The sequence below is a fragment of the Mustelus asterias genome, chromosome 17 (genome assembly GCF_964213995.1).
Source record: "Mustelus asterias chromosome 17, sMusAst1.hap1.1, whole genome shotgun sequence".
Classification (NCBI taxonomy): Eukaryota; Metazoa; Chordata; class Chondrichthyes; order Carcharhiniformes; family Triakidae; genus Mustelus; species Mustelus asterias.
Genome location: NC_135817.1, coordinates 56,781,998 through 56,801,957, shown reverse-complemented (window position 1 = coordinate 56,801,957; position 19,960 = coordinate 56,781,998). Strand labels below are relative to the sequence as shown.

At 43.3% G+C, this 19,960-nt stretch overlaps 1 protein-coding gene across 1 annotated transcript in view; it reads left to right on the top strand.

Annotated features, from left to right (window-relative positions):
- erg (ETS transcription factor ERG) overlaps window positions 1-19,960 on the top strand; it is a 261,573-nt gene that overhangs the window by 167,837 nt on the left and 73,776 nt on the right. Inside the window, 1 exon segment of the mRNA XM_078232731.1 lies at window positions 1,719-1,936. Within this exon segment, the coding sequence (XP_078088857.1) occupies window positions 1,719-1,936 (218 nt within the window).

Genomic DNA, 19,960 nt, shown 5'->3' with positions numbered 1-19,960 from the left:
TTGCTCCGGTTTCCTCCCACAGTCTGAAAGGCATGCTGGTTACATGCATTGGCCATGCTAAATTCACCCTCAGTGTGTCCGAACAGGCGCCGGTGGTGATTAAGGGATTTTTACAATAACTTAATTGCAGTGTTAATATAAGCCTATTTGTGACACTAATAACTAAACTTATATAGTGCAATAGAATAAAAGGATGCTGGTTCCAGTGATACCAAACATAGCAAGCTTTTGAACTTAACTGCACTATCTGTGAGAGAAGCAGAGAAAAATCAGTGAGCAAGTTAATTGCGATTACAACCACTGAACTCCTGGAGCAGACATAGAGTCCATGGTGGGGAAGTAAGACAAATAGAAATGAAGCAATATTGCTGAAAAAATTGATTATTGATGGAACATCTAAATTTACATTCAAGCAGACGTAATCACAAACACATACCGAAGCGTAGGAATTCTATAAATGTTAATTCAATATCATTACGACCAATCAGCTCCCTGAAAACTCAACTTAATACTGATAATTTAAAGTTGCATCACAAAATTTGAGTTATAGAGTCATAGAGTCATAGAGGTTTACAGCATGGAAACAGGCCCTTCGGCACAATTTGTCCATGCCACCCTTTTTTTTAAACCCCTAAACTAATCCCAATTGCCCGCATTTGGCCCATATCCCTCTATACCCATCTTACCCATGTAACTGTCTAAATGCTTTTTAAAAGACAAAATTGTACCCGCCTCTACTACTACCTCTGGCAGCTTGTTCCAGACACTCACCACCCTCTGTGTGAAAAAATTGCCCCTCTGGACACTATTGTATCTCTCCCCTCTCACCTTAAACCTATGCCCTCTAATTTTAGACTCCCCTACCTTTGGCAAAAGATATTGACTATCTAGCTGATCTGTGCCCCTCATTATTTTATAGACCTCTATAAGATCACCCCTCAGCCTTCTATGCTCCAGAGAAATAAGTCCCAGTCTATCCAGCCTCACCTTATAACTCAAACCATCAAGTCCCGGTAGCATCCTAGTAAATCTCTTCTACATTCTTTCTCGTTTAATAATATCCTTTCTATAATAGGGTGACCAGAACTGTACACAGTATTCCAAGTGTGGCCTTACCAATGTCTTGTATAACTTCAACATGACGTCCCAACTCCTGTATTCAATGTTCTGACCAATGAAACCAAGAATGCTGAATGCCTTCTTCACCACTCTGTCCATCTTTGACTCAATTTTCAAGGAGCTATGAACATGTAGCCCTCGATCTCTTTGTTCTGTAACTCTCCCCAACGCCCTACCATTAACTGAGTAAGTCCTGCCCTGGTTCAATCTACCAAAATGCATCACCTCGCATTTATCTAAATTAAACTCCATCTGCCATTTGTCACCCCACTGGCCCAATTGATCAAGAGCTGACCAATGATTGAAGTTAACTAATGAAAAAGCATAAGGTTTCCTTGGTGAATCTTTAAGTTAGTTCTAATTCTTCGAAAGGGCTAACAGAACTGTTTTAAGTACATTCTTACTAAACTAAGCAAGAAAATGATAGTTCAACAGTTGAGCTACCGATTGAAATCCTAAAGCAGACTGTCAGTTTGACCTGCATACCTTTCTTTCCACAGTAAGAAGTTTAACAACACCAGGTTAAAGTCCAACAGGTTTATTTGGTAGCAAAAGCCACACAAGCTTTCGAAGCTCATGACTACCTTTCTTTCCCACAGGAAGCATTATCAGTAGTCAGTGAAGACCAGTCCTTATTTGAGTGTGCCTACGGAACGCCACACCAAGCCAAAACAGAAATGACGGCTTCTTCGTCGGGTGACTATGGACAGACCTCAAAGATTAGTCCACGGGTTCCTCAGCAAGAGTGGTTGGCACAGCCACCGACTCGAGTGGCCATCAAGATGGAATACAACCCTAACCAGGTCAATGGATCCAGGTAATGATCTCATGCAGGCAACTTGACTGAAGCTGCAACTTTGAAACCATGCACCAGAAAGAAGTTGCTAGAATTTCAGATATTGTAGAATGAGACAGATGCCTCACACTTCAGTGACTGTAGTTGAATCCAACCATGACTGATGTGACAAAGTCTTTCCTGACAGCTGAATTTAAATGAGTTTGGTCAGTCTTCTCTAGTGAGCATGGCCTACGATGCCAATTGATTTTAATTCGGCATTAAATTGCAGTCTCACCTGGAGAAGGTTAAAGGAAGATTAGTGTGCAATACTGAAAGAAGTCACATTGGAATTGGGATTGAGGGGTGAGGAATTCTGTTGGATTAAAAAGAGAATGTTTTCAGAGCTGAGGTGATAGGGGAGTGAAACTGATTGGCTATCAAAGGCAGGATGTATTGAATGGTTTGCTAATTGCTGTGCAGTTCTGTGGCAGTATTGGTTGGGAATGCTTAGCACTGACATTAGGCTCCCGAAAAGGAAACTATCCCATTCCTCATCACTAAAGTTCCCCATCTAGACAAGCAGCGAAAAGTAATAAGCATCTTGCATGGAATATTAGTGTGAAAATGTGCAAATTGGAGGAGGCGATGGTCTAGTGGTATTATCGCCAGACTATTAAACCAGAAACTCAGTTAATGTTCTGGGGACCCGGGTTCGAATCCCACCACAGTAGGTGGTGGAATTTGAATTCAATAAAAAATATCTGGAATTAAGAATCTACTAATGACCATGAAACCATTGCCGATTATCGGAAAAACCCATCTGGCTCACTAATGTTCTTTAGGGAAGGAAATCTGCCGTCCTTACCTGGTCTGGCCTACATGTGACTCCAAAGCCACAGCAATGTGGTTGACTCTCGACTGCCCTCCAAGGGCAACTAGGGATGGGCAATAAATGTTGGCCAGCCAGCGACGCCCATGTTGCATGAATGAATAGAAAAAAAATATTGCTACAAGATCATGAAACCTTTTTTTAAGAGACAGCGAGTGAGATTAATAATCCAAACATTCCAACAAACCCTTATTTCAACAATGACAACCAACAAGTCCCCAATTCTTTCTATATATGTTGTATCAAATGGAATAAATGGAGAGTTTATGACCCCAAAACCTCCGAAGCTTGGTTCCACAACAAATCTGACTGCATCTCAAATATGCAATGACTGGTTGCATCCATTCCTTTGAAACTGTTTTCTTCTGATTGGAATAATTTAATGTTTTCAAACATTACAGAGAAAAGTCAGGGAAAGTTTATGCCTGATTGTATTTCCTTGCTAATTAGTACAATGCTGTTATTTGCAAACCTTTCTAATTTGCATTTTCATCAAAGTACACACATTCAATTTAATGTTCCTGGGATTTGGAGCCAAAAGGCTGTTTTCAAATTGTGAAGTATTCAATTTGCAAAGAAATATTAATGTTTCTCCAGAGGTGCATAATTGTTAATTGTCCATGGAGCAGTACTGTTAGCTAGAATAATCTGGGAAAGCAGTTTACAGCAGCCTAAAAATTGTATTTATAATTCTAAAACTTCCTCAAATACTTTAACAAACAGTGATAGTGAGTGGGTGAGTAGGAATAGTGTCAGTGCTGGTGAGTGGGTGTGAACGGGAGGATGATGCAGTGATAGTGAGTGGGTGTGAGCAGGGGATGATGCAGTGATAGTGAGTGTGTGAGCAGGGGGATGATGCAGTGATAGTGAATGAGTGTGAGCAGGGCAATGATGCAGTGATAGTGAGTGGATGTGAGCAGGGGGATGATGCAGTGATAGTGAATGAGTGAGCAGGGCAATGATGCGTGATAGTGAGCGGATGTGAGCAGGGGATGATGCAGTGATAGTGAATGAGTGTGAGCAGGGGGATGATGCAGTGATAGTGAGTGGGTGTGAGCAGGGGGATGATGCAGTGATAGTGAGTGGGTGTGAGCAAGGAGGTGATGCCGTGATAGTGAGTGGCTGTGAGCAGGGGGATGATGCAGTGATAGTGAATGAGTGTGAGCAGGGCAATGATGCAGTGATAGTGAGTGGGTGTGAGCAGGAGGATGATGCAGTGATAGTGAGTGGATGTGAGCAGGGGGATGATGCAGTGATAGTGAATGAGTGTGAGCAGGGCAATGATGCAGTGATAGTGAGTGGGTGTGAGCAGGAGGATGATGCAGTGATAGTGAGTGGGTGTGAGCAGGGGGATGATGCAGTGATAGTGAATGAATGTGAGCAGGGGGATGATGCAGTGATAGTGAGTGGGTGTGAGCAAGGAGGTGATGCCGTGATAGTGAGTGGTTGTGAGCAGGAGGATGATGCAGTGATAGTGAGTGGGTGTGAGCAGGAGGGTGATGCAGTGATAGTGAGTGGGTGTGAGCAGGAGGATGATGCAGTGATAGTGAGTGGTTGTGAGCAAGGAGGTGATGCCGTGATAGTGAGTGGTTGTGAGCAGGAGGGTGATGCAGTGATAGTGAGTGGGTGTGAGCAGGGAAGTAATGCAGTGATAGTGAGTGGTTGTGAGCAGGAGGGTGATGCAGTGATAGTGAGTGGGTGTGAGCAGGGAGGTAATGCAGTGATAGTGAGTGGTTGTGAGCAGGAGGGTGATGCAGTGATAGTGAGTGGGTGTGAGCAGGGAGGTAATGCAGTGATAGTGAGTGGGTGTGAGCAGGAGGATGATGCAGTGATAGTGAGTGGGTGTGAGCAGGAGGATGATGCAGTGATAGTGAGCTATTTGCTGGGTGGGGGATGATGTGGGAGGGAAGAGGTTGTAAGGGAGCAGCTATCTGCTGTGGTGGGGGAAGGACAGGAGTGTTGGGGTGGAGAGAGGCTTCAAGGGAGCAGCTATCAGCACTAAGTCATGATGTTTGTTTGGAGAGCCAATGCAGACATGATGGGTCAAATAGCCTCCTTCTGCTATGTAACAATTTTATGATTCTGTGAAATGTGGAAGCCAATTTGTGCACAGCAAGGTCCCAGAAACAGCAATGAGATGATTAGCCTGTTAATCTCTTTTAACTGACGTTGGTTAAGCGGTAAATGTTGACTGGAACACAGAGAACACTACGTTCTTTGAATCAAGTGCCAAACAGGCCCTCGGTTTAACATAAAACAAAACTAAAATACTGCAAATGCTGGAAATCTGAAACTGAAACAGAAAATGCTGGAAATACTCAGCAGTTCTGGCAGCACCAATAGAGAGAGAGAAACGGAGTTAACATTTGAGGTTGATGACCTTCTCAGAGAATTGGCAGGGGTTAGAGACGTAACAGGTTTTAAATAAATTCAGAGACAGGGAATGCGGAGGCGGGGAGGAAAGAACAAAAGGGAAGTTCTATGATCAGGTGGAAGGCAGGAGAGATTCAACGATAAAAGGGATGATGATGCAAACCTACAGGGGGGGCAATGCAATGAATAAAAAAGCAAAAGATGGATCTAATAGATGTGTCAGTGACAACTGCAGAACCGTTACCAGCACCTACAATCTAAACAAAAGTTAGAGCAGTGGCTACAAATCTTGGTGCCACATTCCTTCTGAATAATAAGCATTTAAACGATAACTTAAAAAATAAATGGGTCACATTACATAAAGAGAGTTCAATCAATGTATGCATATTCTCTCACACTGACTGTCAGAGACACCACCTCTTGCTGACCAGTTCGCCAATGATATTAGGAACATTTTTTTTAAGTTAAACAAAATGGAGAAAAATAAATAATATTACCTCCGATCAAATTCTTTGCAGTGCTTTAATTTTTAAAGCCTTAGTAGCAGGAAGTGGCAGAATGATAAAGCTTACGTTTACAATCTAGTTGAATTTAGTCCAGGTTGACTAAGTGAAAGACTTTGGGTGGGATTTTCAGGCTGCGCTCACTCCAAAACTGAAAATTCCGGCCCGAGGTCAATGGATCTTTGCACGGTCCACCCCTCACCCACTATGATCCCCATGGCGGGAGGAACAGGAAAATTTCCCCTTTCTTTGTCAACTGTAAAGATCCATCATGAAAGAAGTTTGCGCCAGTCACAGGTCAACTCCCAGTGCACCCACCACGATGAACTATCGGCAAAGTGAGATTAAATTGGAAGGTCGAAGAGACTGTAAAGATATGGGGTACAGAGGGTCATTTTCACCTTTGTTGTTTGAGATTTAAGTTGACAAAGCAGATGTGACACTTGTTATAGAACCCATCAAATGGAAACAAAAGCTGTGCACACTTTATAATGTGGAGATGCCGGCGTTGGACTGGGGTAAACACAGTAAGAAGTTTAACAACACCAGGTTAAAGTCCAACAGGTTTATTTGGTAGCAAAAGCCACACGTGTGGCTTTTGCTACCAAATAAACCTGTTGGACTTTAACCTGGTGTTGTTAAACTTCTTACTGTGAACACACTTTATAATGCACAGGCACTTAGGTGGCGATCTTACTAAAATAATTCTAATTGCCGAACGAGCGAGAAAATGGGAAAGTTTCACACCCGTTTTATCGGCAACAGTAAAAATCAAATCTTTTGACGCTTAGAAAGGCAAAGTGTGATTCTCACCAGTAGGGGGAGTGGACGGAGTCTGTTCATGCCAGGAAGCTGGCTGCAGTCTGATAGAGAGCAGTATTGCACAGGCGCTGTGATCTTCCACAATACTGTACAAGAGTACATAGTGCACTTGGAGATTGTCACTCCCAACTTAACAGGGCCGGTAATATCACAAGGGGTGAGAAACTAGGTGCGAACCTGATTTTTCGCCTCTCTTGTGATCTTACTGGCTCGCCGCGCCGATCAACCAATGTGACAAGCCAGTAAGATTGCCTGCTAACAATTTACCATCCAAGATGAAAATAGTCCCTGTGGAACATAGCAAGGCTCAATTCTGCAATAAGGAACTCTGTTCTGAGGTTGAGCCACATGCTTGAGTTAGAGTATTACAACCTGCTGTAACATAGCTGAACTGGGGAACTTTTGCTGCTGACACTGAATAACAACTGTACACTCTTGAACACGGACACATTCAGCATATGAAATAGGTTGGGCCATTTTTAAGATAAGGAGATTTTTTTTGTGTTGCTTACCTCATTCAATGGGACATTGCGTGAACAATGTTCCAGCTCTTTAGAGCTGCTGGAACTAAAAACAACAAACGCTGGAAATACTCGGCAGGTCAGGCAGCATCTGTGGAGAGAAACAGAATTAACAGCCAAAAACCTCCGTTCTCGTTGGCAATCATTCCCTTGCCTGTTTCCCCTCTCCTGATTGATGCTCATTCTGCACTCAGCCTCTGTATTGGTGAGTGTGTTGGCCGCAGGTTAGCAGGGTCAGGGAGAGACTGCCGTGGCCTTGATGTTTCCAGGCATCAAGTCTGTTGTCCATTCTCTTGGCAAAGCAAATTGATGTGAGCTCGAGAGTCCAGTTTTGTGTACAGCCTGCCCAAACCTATCGATAACTAACACTGAATGCCAGAAGTCCCTTTTCCTCACTGAAATTTGGCTTTCCTATTTCCATTAAGTTGCACATCAAAGGAGAATTATTTTATAAAGTTTTTGCACAAAGGGAACATGGTTTGGCAACAAGGCTACAGCTCCGATTCCCTAATAAATGTTTCATTTGAGTGCAGGATCAGTGAAATTACCCTCTGAAATGTCAACTTGCAAAACAAACACCTTTGTAAAGGAACTGAGTAGCACTTGTCCTAATCCACTTTTCTTCTGCATATGGCAGACAATTGCAAAAGCAAAAGAATAATCTGATTAGCATTAACAATGTGGAAACAAATGGTGTTTCATGGATTGCCTCTCTAAGTCTAGATGCATTGAGCACTGCCAATTGACACTGTAAGTCAAGCCTGTGTGCTCTGCAAGCATCCCTTTCCAAAGTTGGCATCTTGCTGATTGAAATTGAATTCTCCCATTGGGCACTGCAATATGTTTTTAAGTGTGGGGAAGCCAGTTACAACTCAAAATATAACCAGGACAATCCGCTTGTGTGAAGTGTGCCGCTCCAAACCTGTCAACTCATTCGGTTATCATCTGGGCCCGTTTGTTTTGATTTTTAATGAAAACGAGATTCACTGGGCTCTTAAAAATGAGCACAGCTCCATGTGTTTAAGCGGGTGTCAGGCTCTGTCTCAGTCTGATAGTAAATCCCAACATTACTCTGACATTGACAGCTCTGTGAGTATGTGTCAAGAGGACAATGGATGGATTGCTTTAATCAAATTCTGTCTGAGGGAAAAAGAACACAGCAAAATTTAAATATTTAACTTTTATTACAGAATTAGAGAACTGCAAATATAACTTACTTTCTTGCTTAACAACCCCCGCCAATTACTTTTAGGTACAGAGCTCAAGTGATTAATTGGCACAATGAGATTCTAATGTGAAAAGCGGACAAATACAAGCTATCACGTATATATATGGGGCGGCACGGTGGCACAGTGGTTAGCACTGCTGCCTCACAGCGCCAGGGACCCAGGTTCAATTCTGGCCTCGGGTCACTGTCTGTGTGGAGTTTACACATGCTCCCCGTGTCTGCATGGGTTTCCTTTGGGTGCTCTGGTTTCCTCCTGCAGTCCAAAGATGTGCGGGTTAGGTTGATTGGCCATTTTAAATTGACCCTAGTATCAGGGGGATTAGCAGGGTAAATATGTGGGGTTACGGGAATGGGGCCCGGGTGGGATTGAGGTCAGTGCAGGCTCAATGAGCTGAATGGCCTCCTTTTGCACTGTAAAGATTCCATTCTATGATTTTAAGCTTGTAGAAATGTGTTGCTTTTACACAGAATGAGCCACAAAGGAAGATATCAGCAAAAAAGTACATATTTTTAACAGAATCTTACTTTTCTCTTCAAAATGATATGGGATTTTGTTTGAGTAAATAGGGAGAAACTGGGAGAGATTTGAACTCATTCAAACTCCATGTGCTTGCATAACATTAAAATTGGGTTCATAGAATCATAGAATCCTACAGTGCAGAAGGAGCCATTCGACCCATTGAACCTGTACCGACAACAATCCCAGCCAGGCCCTATCCCTGTAACCCCATGTATTTACCCTGCTAATCCCTCTGACACTAAGGGGCATTGAGCATGGCTAATCAGCCTAACTCACACATCTTTGTTTCCAATGGCAGGAGGGTTGGTTACCAGGATTTACCAATTGAAGGTAATTGGCAAAAAAACCAGAGGGGAGATGAGGAGATGATTTTTTTTTACATAGTGAGTTGTTATAATCTGGAATGCATTGCCTGAACGGGCAGTGGAAGCAGATTGAAGAGTAAGTCTCAAAGGGGAATTGGATATACAGTTGGCACATAAACACATTGCCAGGTTATGTGGAAAGAGTGTGGGTAATGCAACCAATTGATTAGCTCATTCACTGGCATGATGGGCTGAATGGCCTCCTTATGTGCTGTATAATGCTATGATTGTGCTAATCAAGGCATGGCGTTGCTCACTGAGAGGTTGTGTGATGTTTAGTATGTGGCGGGCTCTGCCCCTTCCTTGTTCAGGCAATGCTATTTCCTGTGTTCTCTTTGCTATCTCTCTCCCTTGATTCTTAAACCCACTGAACTGTTCTTCTCTCTTCTCTCTCATTCCAATAGGAAGCTGAAACTATCCCTTCTGTGAAACTTTCCCTTCTCACACCGGTCTGTTCTCCTAGCTTTCCTATCCATTTGGATATCCAGGTGATGGTGAGCTGATGAAAAATGGTAAAAATCTGTGTTTACCTATGAAACATATTTTCTTTTCTTCAATCATTGGGAGAGTTTAAATGACTAGAATGTGCAAAGGCTGATACAAACATGTTTATCTGCGTGTTTTATATAGATGAGAACATAGGAACATTGGACTTAGGGGCAGGAATAGGCCATTCAGCCCTTTGAGTCCACTGCAATATAGATCACAGAATCTTTTACAGAGCAGAAGGGGGCTGTTCGGCCCATCTACTCTGCACTGGCTCTCTGAAAGAGCATTCTACCTAGTCCCGCTCCCCTGCCCTATCCCTGTAACCTTACACATTATTTTCAGAAAGCAATTCAATTCCCTTTGGAATACCATGATTGAAAATACCTCCAGCACCCTCTCAGGAAGTTCATTCCAGACTCCAACCACTCTCTGGGTGAATTTTTTTTTTCCACACATCCCTTCTATTCCTTTTGTCTTTTATTTTGAATCTGTGCCCTTTAGTTCTTGATGCTCTTTTGAGTGGGAATAATTTCTCACTATCTACCCCATCTATACCCCTCAGGATCTTGAAATCTCTAACAACTCATCTCTCAGCCTTCTTTTCTCCAAGGAAAACAGTTCTAACTTCTCCAATTTATTCTCATAGCTATAGTTGTTTATCCCTGGAATCATTCTTGTGAATCTCCTCTGTACTCTCTCCAATGCCTTCAGATCATTGCTCACACATAGCACCCACAACTGGATACAGTACTCTAGATGAGGCTTAACTTATGTCTTATACAAGTTCAACACAATCTCCTTACTCTTGTACTCAGTGCCCTGATTAATAGAGCCCAGATCCATCTAGATATAGATGGAGGGTATATTTTTTGATTCATTCATGGGACATGGGCATCGCTGGCTAGGCCAGCATTTGTTGCCCATCCCTAGTTGCCCTTGAGAAGGTGGTGGTGAGCCACTTTCTTGAATCGCTGCAGTCCATATGTTGTGGGTTGACCCACAATGCCGTTAGGGAGGGAATTCTAGAATTTTGACCCAGCAACTGCAAAGGAATAGCAATATATTTCCAAGTCAGGATGGTGCGTGACTTGGAGGGGAACTTGCAGGTGGCAGTGTGTTCCCATGTATCCGCTGTCCTTATCCTTCTAGATGGAAGTGGTCATGAGTTTGGAAGGTGCCATCTAAGGATCTTTGGTGAATTTCTGCAATGCTGCTACTGAGCATCAGTGGTGGAGAGGGTGGATGATTGTAGATGCCAATCAAGCGGGCTGCTTTGTCCTGGATGGTGTCAGGCTTCTTGAGTGTTGTTGGAGCTGCACCCATCCAAGCAAGTGGGGAGTATTCCATCACACTCCTGACTTGTGCCTTGTAGATGGTGGATTGGCTCTGGGGAGTCAGGAGGTGAGTCACTCGCTGCAGTATTCCTAGCCTCTGACCTGCTCTTGTAGCCACTGTGTTTATGCGGTGAGTCCAGATGAGTTTCTGATCAATGGTAACCCCAAGGATGTTGACAGAGTAGGGATATAAAGTAGGCATGGTTTCATTGAGTAGTGGAACAGAATCACAGGGCTGATTGGTCTACTCATGTTATTGTGTATGCATGCTCAATGTATGTTCATAGAGATTCTGGTTACTTGGGTGGAGATTTTGCGGGAAACTCTCTAGCCAAGAGTAGGGGTTTTTCTGCTCCATTCCCCCTCCCTGTCCCAGACTTGTGATAGCAGAAACAAGTGGCGTTGGTAGGGCATTCACCCATCCTCTTGCTCAATGGTGCGTGGGCTGGATGAGTTTTTAAAAAAAGGAAGAATCATTTGAAAACCTCAAATTAAATCAAAAAAACTTGAGTTATGAACAAAATGAACAAGAGTTGTTTCTCTTGGCCTGAGAGGTTGTTTTTGTTTAATTCCACTAATTGTTGTTAAAGTATCTGTTGAAGTCCTTTACATGATGGTATCAATGAGAACTCCTTGAAAGTGACGAAATATTGATTCGTACAAATTTGTGGATGATCCCACGTAGAATTATTCTGTCGATAAAAATGAAAGGAAGATTTGCATTTCTACAGTTCATTTTCCAACCTCAAAATATCCCCAAGTGTTTTCATAGTCAATTTCATCCTTGAGGGTAATAACTGAGGGTAATGTAGGCAAGACAACAGCGGTATATTTAGATGGATACATTATTTATTCGTGTGGGTAAAGCTTAGTTGGGAAATTAATCTGCCTATGACCTTGTCCAGGATGAAATGGGGGAAAGTATAATTTAACTGACAGGAATGGCATTTGTGGAATGCATGAATAGGAATAAAACATGGACAATTCTTGAGTAATGCATTTCATCAGCACCGTTATTTCCACTGATTCCCTCATGATATCCTGTAAATAGCCTGAAAGCCCACAATGAAGGTAATGTGTGAGTTGCGTTTGACAGAATCGTAGCAACCATTCCAAGTGGAAAATCTCTGTGGAATATTATGGCTTCAGTCCTGTTGGGATCATGGAAATGCCATGTGTGGAATGCAATGGAATTGAATAAAATATCTCAGCTTGCTGGATTGCTAATCTTCACATTTTGCTCCATTCCTATTTTACAACTGTGACTATACTTCAAAAGTACTTGACTGGTTATAAAGCACTTTGGGACATCCTGAGGTCATGGAAGGCGCCTGTAAGTCTTTCTTCTATTTTAAGAATGGTGAGGGTGAATTCTCCAAAGTTTCAGCTGTAGTTACTAACCTTTGTCAGAGTACTGATTTTAATTACAGTCGGATATGTTAAGGCTAATGGGGTTGGAAGAGACTGATGCAGCCTATACATTCCCATGCTTTGGTGTCTCATTTCATCTCGGCGAAGTGGCCACTAACTAATGTGCTGAGCAGTATCTGAAATACTCTTGCCAAAGTTGTAAAGAAATCTCAGAAGGTGCTTTGGCTTCAATTCTCATCTCAAAGGTGTCACCCCGAACAGTGCAGCACTCCTTCAGCATGGCACTAGTGGCACATTATTTACTTGCTCTGGATAAATGAAGTGCTGATGCTTTAGATTCATGCTCCATTCTGCCGACACTGACTAGCAACAAACCTCCGTAGCCCTGATCGAGCAGTTCTGCCAGTGTCTGACTTAATTTATGGTGGGGCTGGGAAAATTGCTAACACGCATACTCAAATACAGGCTTTCCAGAATGTGACACTTTTCAAATGACAACTGGAGTGGGACCACTGCAGCCACAACAGGGTCAATGGTGCTCAATGTAATTCAGGGGGACTAGATTGTGGATCTGTCCCCTACTTGCCATAGGCTGCCATTATGGCCAGTCTATCAGGCTGATCCGAGCTTTGGATATTCAAATAACAAAGCATCTGAGTCATACACCTCCATTCTCCAGAAAATCCATATCCAATCTCATATATGGTCACCACTATGAGGCACAAAGCAAACTAAAAAGAGATATAATAAACTAAAGTGAGACAGGAAAATATTTGCATTGATATTAGAATTAAAGATCGTCTAACGATCTCAGTCGAGGCAAGGTAATTGGCCTTAGTGTTCCTGGGAAGGATTCATTCAGCCTTCCTACTTCTGATTGTTATCCTGAGAATGTCAATCCGAGCTGGACAGAGTCAATTTAGAAAGAATGTTCCCAATGGTGGGGGAGTCCAGAACTAGGGGTCATAGTTTGAGGATAAGGGGTAAACCTTTTAGGACTGAGGTGAGGAGAAATGTCTTCATCCAGAGGGTGGTGAATGTGTGGAATTCACTACCACAGAATGTAGTCGAGGCCAAAACATGGTCTGATTTCAAGGAGAAATTAGATATCGTTCTTGGGGCTAAAGGATCAAGAGATATGGGGGGTGGCGGGAGGGGTGGAATCAGGATACTGAATTCGATGATCAGCCATGATCAAAATGCATGGCGGAGCCGGCTCGAAGGGCCGAATGCCCTCCTCCTGCTTCAAGATTCTATGTCTATGGGAATCATAGAATCTGACAGTGCAGAAGGAGGCCACTCAGCCCATCGAGTCTGCACCGATCACAATCCCACACTATCCCCACAACTCCATGCATTTACCCTAGCTAGTCCCCCTGACACTAAGGGATAATTTAGCATGGCCAATCCACCTAACCTGCACATCTTTAGACTATAGGAAGAAACCGGAGCACCCGGAGGAAACCCACACAGACACAAAGAGAATGTGCAAACTCCACACAGACAGTGACCCAAACCGGGAATCGAACCCGGGTCCCTAGTGCTATGAGGCAGCAGTGCTAACCACTGTGCCACTGTGCTGTCCTGGAAAGTGTGTAGGCATCAGTTGAGTGAGGATTTGGACTCTGCTTCACTACCTCAGTGAGGCGTATTCGTATTTAGCAACTCAAGGCCTTCACAAGAGAAAGGCCCCCTAGGTCAATCACTGATAGAGACCTGGGATTATCAAACCAAATTCCAGTAAGTGTTGGCACCTTCAGGTGAGCTGGAGACAAAATTGCAGTGAGGGAAATTTAACGCTTGCCAAGTTTGTGGGTGGCTGGGACTAAAGTGTGTCAGCTGTGACGAGAGGCAAATACTTCAGTGAATAGTTCCCTCATGTGTTCTGACATTGGCAGAAGGCAGAGTTTGCAGGAAGCACCTAGTTAGAGGCGAGTTTACTCGAGTGTTTAATCATCAGAGCAAGGCATTGAAATAAATGGGCAAGTGCAACCATTTTGATTGTCGGACGGACATTTGGCAATTTTCTTAACCTGAAAAATTACAAGCAGCTTATGGAAATAATGATGAATTAACTTGCTGGATTAAAAACCATGTTGGCAATCGAATGTTGGATAGATTGATAAATGGGTAAGATGCGGTCTGAAAGCAGTAATGTGTGGAGGAATCTTTTCCGGGTTCCTGGCTGTTTGCATTATTCATAGACCATATGGGTACCTCCAGAAATACAACATCTCTTCAAGACACTCGGCTGTTCTGCCAGGTGGGTTCTGTATTGGAGGCTGATGGAATTGAAAGCAGTCCCTAAAAGAATGATTGAGTTGCCAAAGAATGAAAGGTGTTATTTAATCTGGATGAATAGAAATTTATATCGGAACTGGAAACAATGAGCCACGATGGATAAGTATTAATAGCAAAAATGGAAGAGGAATGGGATGTGATTTGATTTGATATATTATTGTCACATAGATTCATAGAACCCCTACAGTGCAGAAAGAGGCCATTTGGCCCATCAATCTGAACCGACCACAATCCCCCCCAGGCCTTATCCCCGTAGCCCCACATATTTACCCTGCTAGTCCCCCTGACACTAAGAGGCAATTTACCATGGCCAATCCACCTAACCCGCACATGTATTGGGATACAGTGAAAAGTATTGTTTCTTGCACGCTATACAGACAAAGCATACATAGAGAAGGAAACTTTTAAGGGGCATCTGGACAAGTACATGAATAGGATGGGAAAAGAGAGATATGATCCTCGGAAGGGTAGGGGGTTTCAGTTCAGTCGGGCAGCATGGTCGATGCTGGCTTGGAGGGCCGAAGGACCTGTTCGTGTGCTTTTCTTTGAAAGGAAAGTGTGCAGAATGGAGTGTTACAGTCATGGCTAGGGTGTAAGGAAAGATCAACTTAATATATGTTAGGTCTGTTCAAAAATCTATGGCAGCAGGGAAGAAGCTGGTCTTGAATTGGTTGGTACGTGATCTCAGACTTTTGTATCTTTTACCAAATGGAAGAAAGCGGAAGAGAGAATGTCTGGAGCGCGTGGGGTCCCTGATTATGTTGGCTGCTTTTCTGAGGCAACGGGAAGTGCAGACAGAGTCAATGGATGGGAGGCTGGTTTGCGTGTGATTGACTAGGCTACGTTCACAACCCATTGCAGCTGGCTTAGTAATTGGCTTTAGTAAGGTTTAGTAAATGTAATTGACATAGTCAATCATGATATTGATTAACCTTTTCCAAAGCTGTAGTAAATATATATATATAATAATAAAGAAAGTGCTCCACCAAACATTTATTCCATCTCTGTTTTGCTGTGAGAAATAGTCAGGACAAAGTATTCATTGTAATGTGACCATTCGCTCTGTTTCAAGAGGGTGACTTCCAAATTCCTGTCCATCAACCTCCCCTTCCTTCATGTCAGCTTTAATCAGGATTCCCATTTAAATGAGACCTGGGATTTAAAAAATGCCTGGGCCTTCAAGCTGGGTGGTGGGATGATGGGGGTGCCGGGGGATGGAGGAGGGGTTGGTAGTGTGGGGGGAGATGTGGGGGGAAGTGCAAATGGATTGCTGTTTGCATATTAGGCCCTTGCTCACCAGATACTTCAAGCCCCTAATTAACAATCCTAGCTTTTCTGTTTTTGGAACCTTAAATGATTAGACTGGAAATTACTGGGGAGAATTATAATTGTGGGATACTTTGGACAGGAATTTCCAGCCACACTCGCCCCAAAACTGGAGAGTCCCACTTGTGGTCGACAGACCTTTGCATGGGCTGTCCAAGACCTGTTACGATTCCCGTGATGGACAGGATGGGAAAATTCCCCCCTTTAAGTCTGCCATTTAAAGCATCGCCCCAGCTTTAGAACATTGGATGGAGAATTGCTGTCTGAAGGGCAGGGTATTTTCTATTTACATGCTGGTTAGGTGCATTGACCCGAACAGGCGCCGGAGTGTGGTGACTAGTGGAATTTCACAGCCACTGCATTGCAGTGGTAATGTAAGCCTTACTTGTGACTAATAAATAAATAAACTTCTTATTTTGAGCTGGGAATCTGATACTGGGGATTCACTCTGCCCTTGGTTCAGTTCTGCCCTTGGTTCAGTTCTGCCCTTGGTCTCCAGGAGAATGGTTCTGATGGGGGATGATGCCAGCAAACTGGCACGCCAGCCAGTGATGCAGATTTATACTTCCAGATTCCACAGTATCACTGGCAAGAACAACATTTATTTTTCAGCTTTAATTGACCCTGAACAGCTGGTGAACCACCTGCTAAACTGAGTGACTTGCAAAGCCATTTCGGAGTCAACCATATTGTGCTGGGTCCAAAGTCATGAATGGGCCAAAGTGGATATTGACGGCAGGTTTCCTTTGTCTAAAGGACACTTGTGGGTTTTTACAAATATTTGGTAGTTTCACAGCCCCCAATACAAATACTAGCTTTTCAATTTTCAGATTTATTTAATTCCCCATGTGCAATGGTGGGATTGGAATCCATGACTCTGGGTTATTAATCCAGGCTTCTGGATTGCTCGTCTAGTCATACAACCACTTGGACACCATACTGATGGTACTTTTCACATTTCCTTTTGATCTTGACTATTCTCCTTTGGAATGTATGGATTCCCATTGGTTCCCGTCTGCTTATAAGTAACCTCTACCTGGGAGGTTTTATTTCAGTTATTTTGTTGCGCATAACTTCTTTGGGGACAAAACTAAGGGGGTTTGGTGAATTTCTTCATCCCTGGTTCTGTTTCAGCAATGTAAAATTGGCGCAAATTTGGTAGAAACCCGGTCAGTGGCCAGACACCGGTTTCAAATCAACTTTCACTGAGTTACAGCAGCGGAATGTAAGGAGCACCAATCAAATTCATAGACTCCTACAGCTCAGAAGGAGACCATTTGGCCCATCGAGTCGGCACCAACCACAATCCCACCCAGGTCCTATCCCCATAACCCCATGCATTTACCCTAGCTAGTCCCCCTGACACTAAAGGGAAATTTAGCATGGCCAACACACCTAATCTGCACATCTTTGGAGTGTGGGAGGAAACCGGAGCACCCGGAGGAAACCCAGGCAGACACCGGGGGAATGTGCAAACTCCACACAGACAGTCAAGCCGGGAGTCGAATCCGGGTCCCTGGTGCTGTGAGGCAACGGCGCTAACCACTGTGTCACCTTGCCGCCTCAAATTCACCCTCAAAGGAAAAACATCCATGAACTCCAATTCTACAAAACCATCAGCTCATCTTAAAAATGTTCCCACCGAGGGAGCCACAACCTCTGTACCTGACATTTAGCTGATCTGATTGGTCCTGACAAATTCCAGTCCCACCCTTTAACCAATATGATTAGTCCTCATAACCTTCAATCCCAGTCTCCTGCTGATCTGATTGGTTCTGACAGTCCAAGTCATCTCATTGATTGATATTGACAAACCTTAATGCTTATAAAGTGAGGCTGATTTTATTTCCTTGTGCAAAGCTGGCACATGGTTATAATACTGACAGTTGATGTGTATGGTTCACTGGTGTTGCAGGCATGCTTTTTGGCTTCAGGCTTTTTCAGTTGTGGACAAGCGAGGCGTATTTTGGGCAAACGAAGAGACTGCCTTTGTTAAGAAATATATATTTGGCACAAGCTTTGACAGTGCCAGACAAGCTTGCACGCATTTCGAATGAATGATTTCACTTAAATCTTATACTGTAGATCAGGATATTGGATCTGATATTGGCCTAACCGGGCAGATACATAATAACCATGCAAATGAAACATAATTTTATTCAGAATTGTGCTGAAATTTAGAAAGGAATGGATGACGGGGACTAGGCAAAGAACCAGATGAGGAAATCTAGTGGATCCATCACCGTGTCCTACAAGTAATGTTCGACTGACTTACCTTCTGGGTGTGCAAGTTAAATGATGTTTTCTGCTCTAAATCTTACAGAAAGTCTTAATTTTTGGAACAAAAATGTTTCCTCCTATTAAGCAAAGCTGCAAACATTCACCCTTTTTGCACAGATAAAATTAAGTTCTAAATAAGTATATGTCTTGCGATTCGATGCACTGGGGATGAAGGGATAGTGACAGGGATGGATGTTGGGGGGGGGTTGGAGTGTAACTGCTTTCTTAAATTGAATTTAGCAGTTTGTAAGTTGCGTTGGGTGTGTTGGATTGCAGCTTAGATGCTTTGAGAAGCTTGTATAGTTCTGCATGACTTCATTAAGACCATAAGATACAGGAGCAAAATTAGGCCATTCGGCCCGCCAAGTCTGCTCCGCCATTCAATCATGGCTGATAAGTTTCTCATTGTTAGGCATAGTATTGCTGGAATCGCAGTCATTACTTAGAGAAAGAGCAAAAGTCTCACTTGGCATCAGGGATGGGAGGGGGTTTGGGTAACATGGACCTGGATAACCCCAGCTCCATGATTTTTCATCTCCCAGTGTCAGGGGCACTGAGGTTAATTGAACAATCACAATCCTGCTTCCCCAGATGATATCAACAAACCGGACAAAAGCTGGGAGCTGAACTTGGTTCATCTGATTTAGCATTAGGCCCTGAAAGCCTTCAAGAAACAATTGATATGAGAGCTTTAGATATTAGAATGAATCTTCCAGTCCTGACAACACATTAAGGGTGGTTGGGAACGGTGATCTCACTGAAATGTAAAGGCTATGGAGTTTTCTGGGATCAGTCTCATTACTCAGAGGGTAAGATGATGATGTGGGCAGGACACGCTGGGGTGGGAAGTGCTCTGTGCGCTCAGATCATTTGGAAGCAAAGGTGCTGGGGATGTTTGATAAAAGCTGGCCTTGCCACATCTCACAAAATAATTTTTAAAATTCTATCAAGAGAAAAGATAAATATACATGTTTTTTATTTTGTTTAAAAATTAGCATTGATTGACATTTTCAACATTCAAAATATTTTTGAGTGTCTCAGACTCATTAAAGAAAAGGAACAACAATTATATATTTTACCACTTCCAGGTAACAGTTGTAGGGCGGCACAGTGGTCAGCACTGCAGCCTCACAGCATCAGGGACCTGGGTTCGATTCCAGCCTTGGGTGACTGCCTGCGTGAAGTTTGCACATTCTCCCCGTGTCTGTGTGGGTTTCCTCCGGGTGCTCCGGTTTCCTCCCACATTCCAAAGATGTGCGGGTTAGGTGGATTGGCCATGCTAAATTGCTCCTTAGTGTCTCAAGATGTGCAGGTTAAGTGGATTAGCCATGATAAATGTGTGGGGTTACGGAGATTGGTGAAGGGAGGGAGAGAGGGCCTGGGTAAGATGCTCTTTCAGAGAGGCAGTGCAGACACAATGAGCCAAATGGCCTCCTTCTGCACTGTAGAGATTCTATAATTCTACCACAGGTTAGAAGCAGAGTGAAAACAGCCAACACACAACTCACCACTGCGCCTAGAAGAGTCAACAAATGATCCATAGGGAAGGAAGACCACTGTTTTTATTTGGTCTGTCATATATGTGACTCCAGTCCTACACCAACATGCTTGACTAACGTGTGCACTGACATAGCCCAGCAAGACATTCACTTGCATAAACCTCAGGGGTCCTAGGCATAAGCAAGCAATTGGCTTTGCCAGTGGCAACAGCATCCAGCGAATTAATATATACTAAAATAAA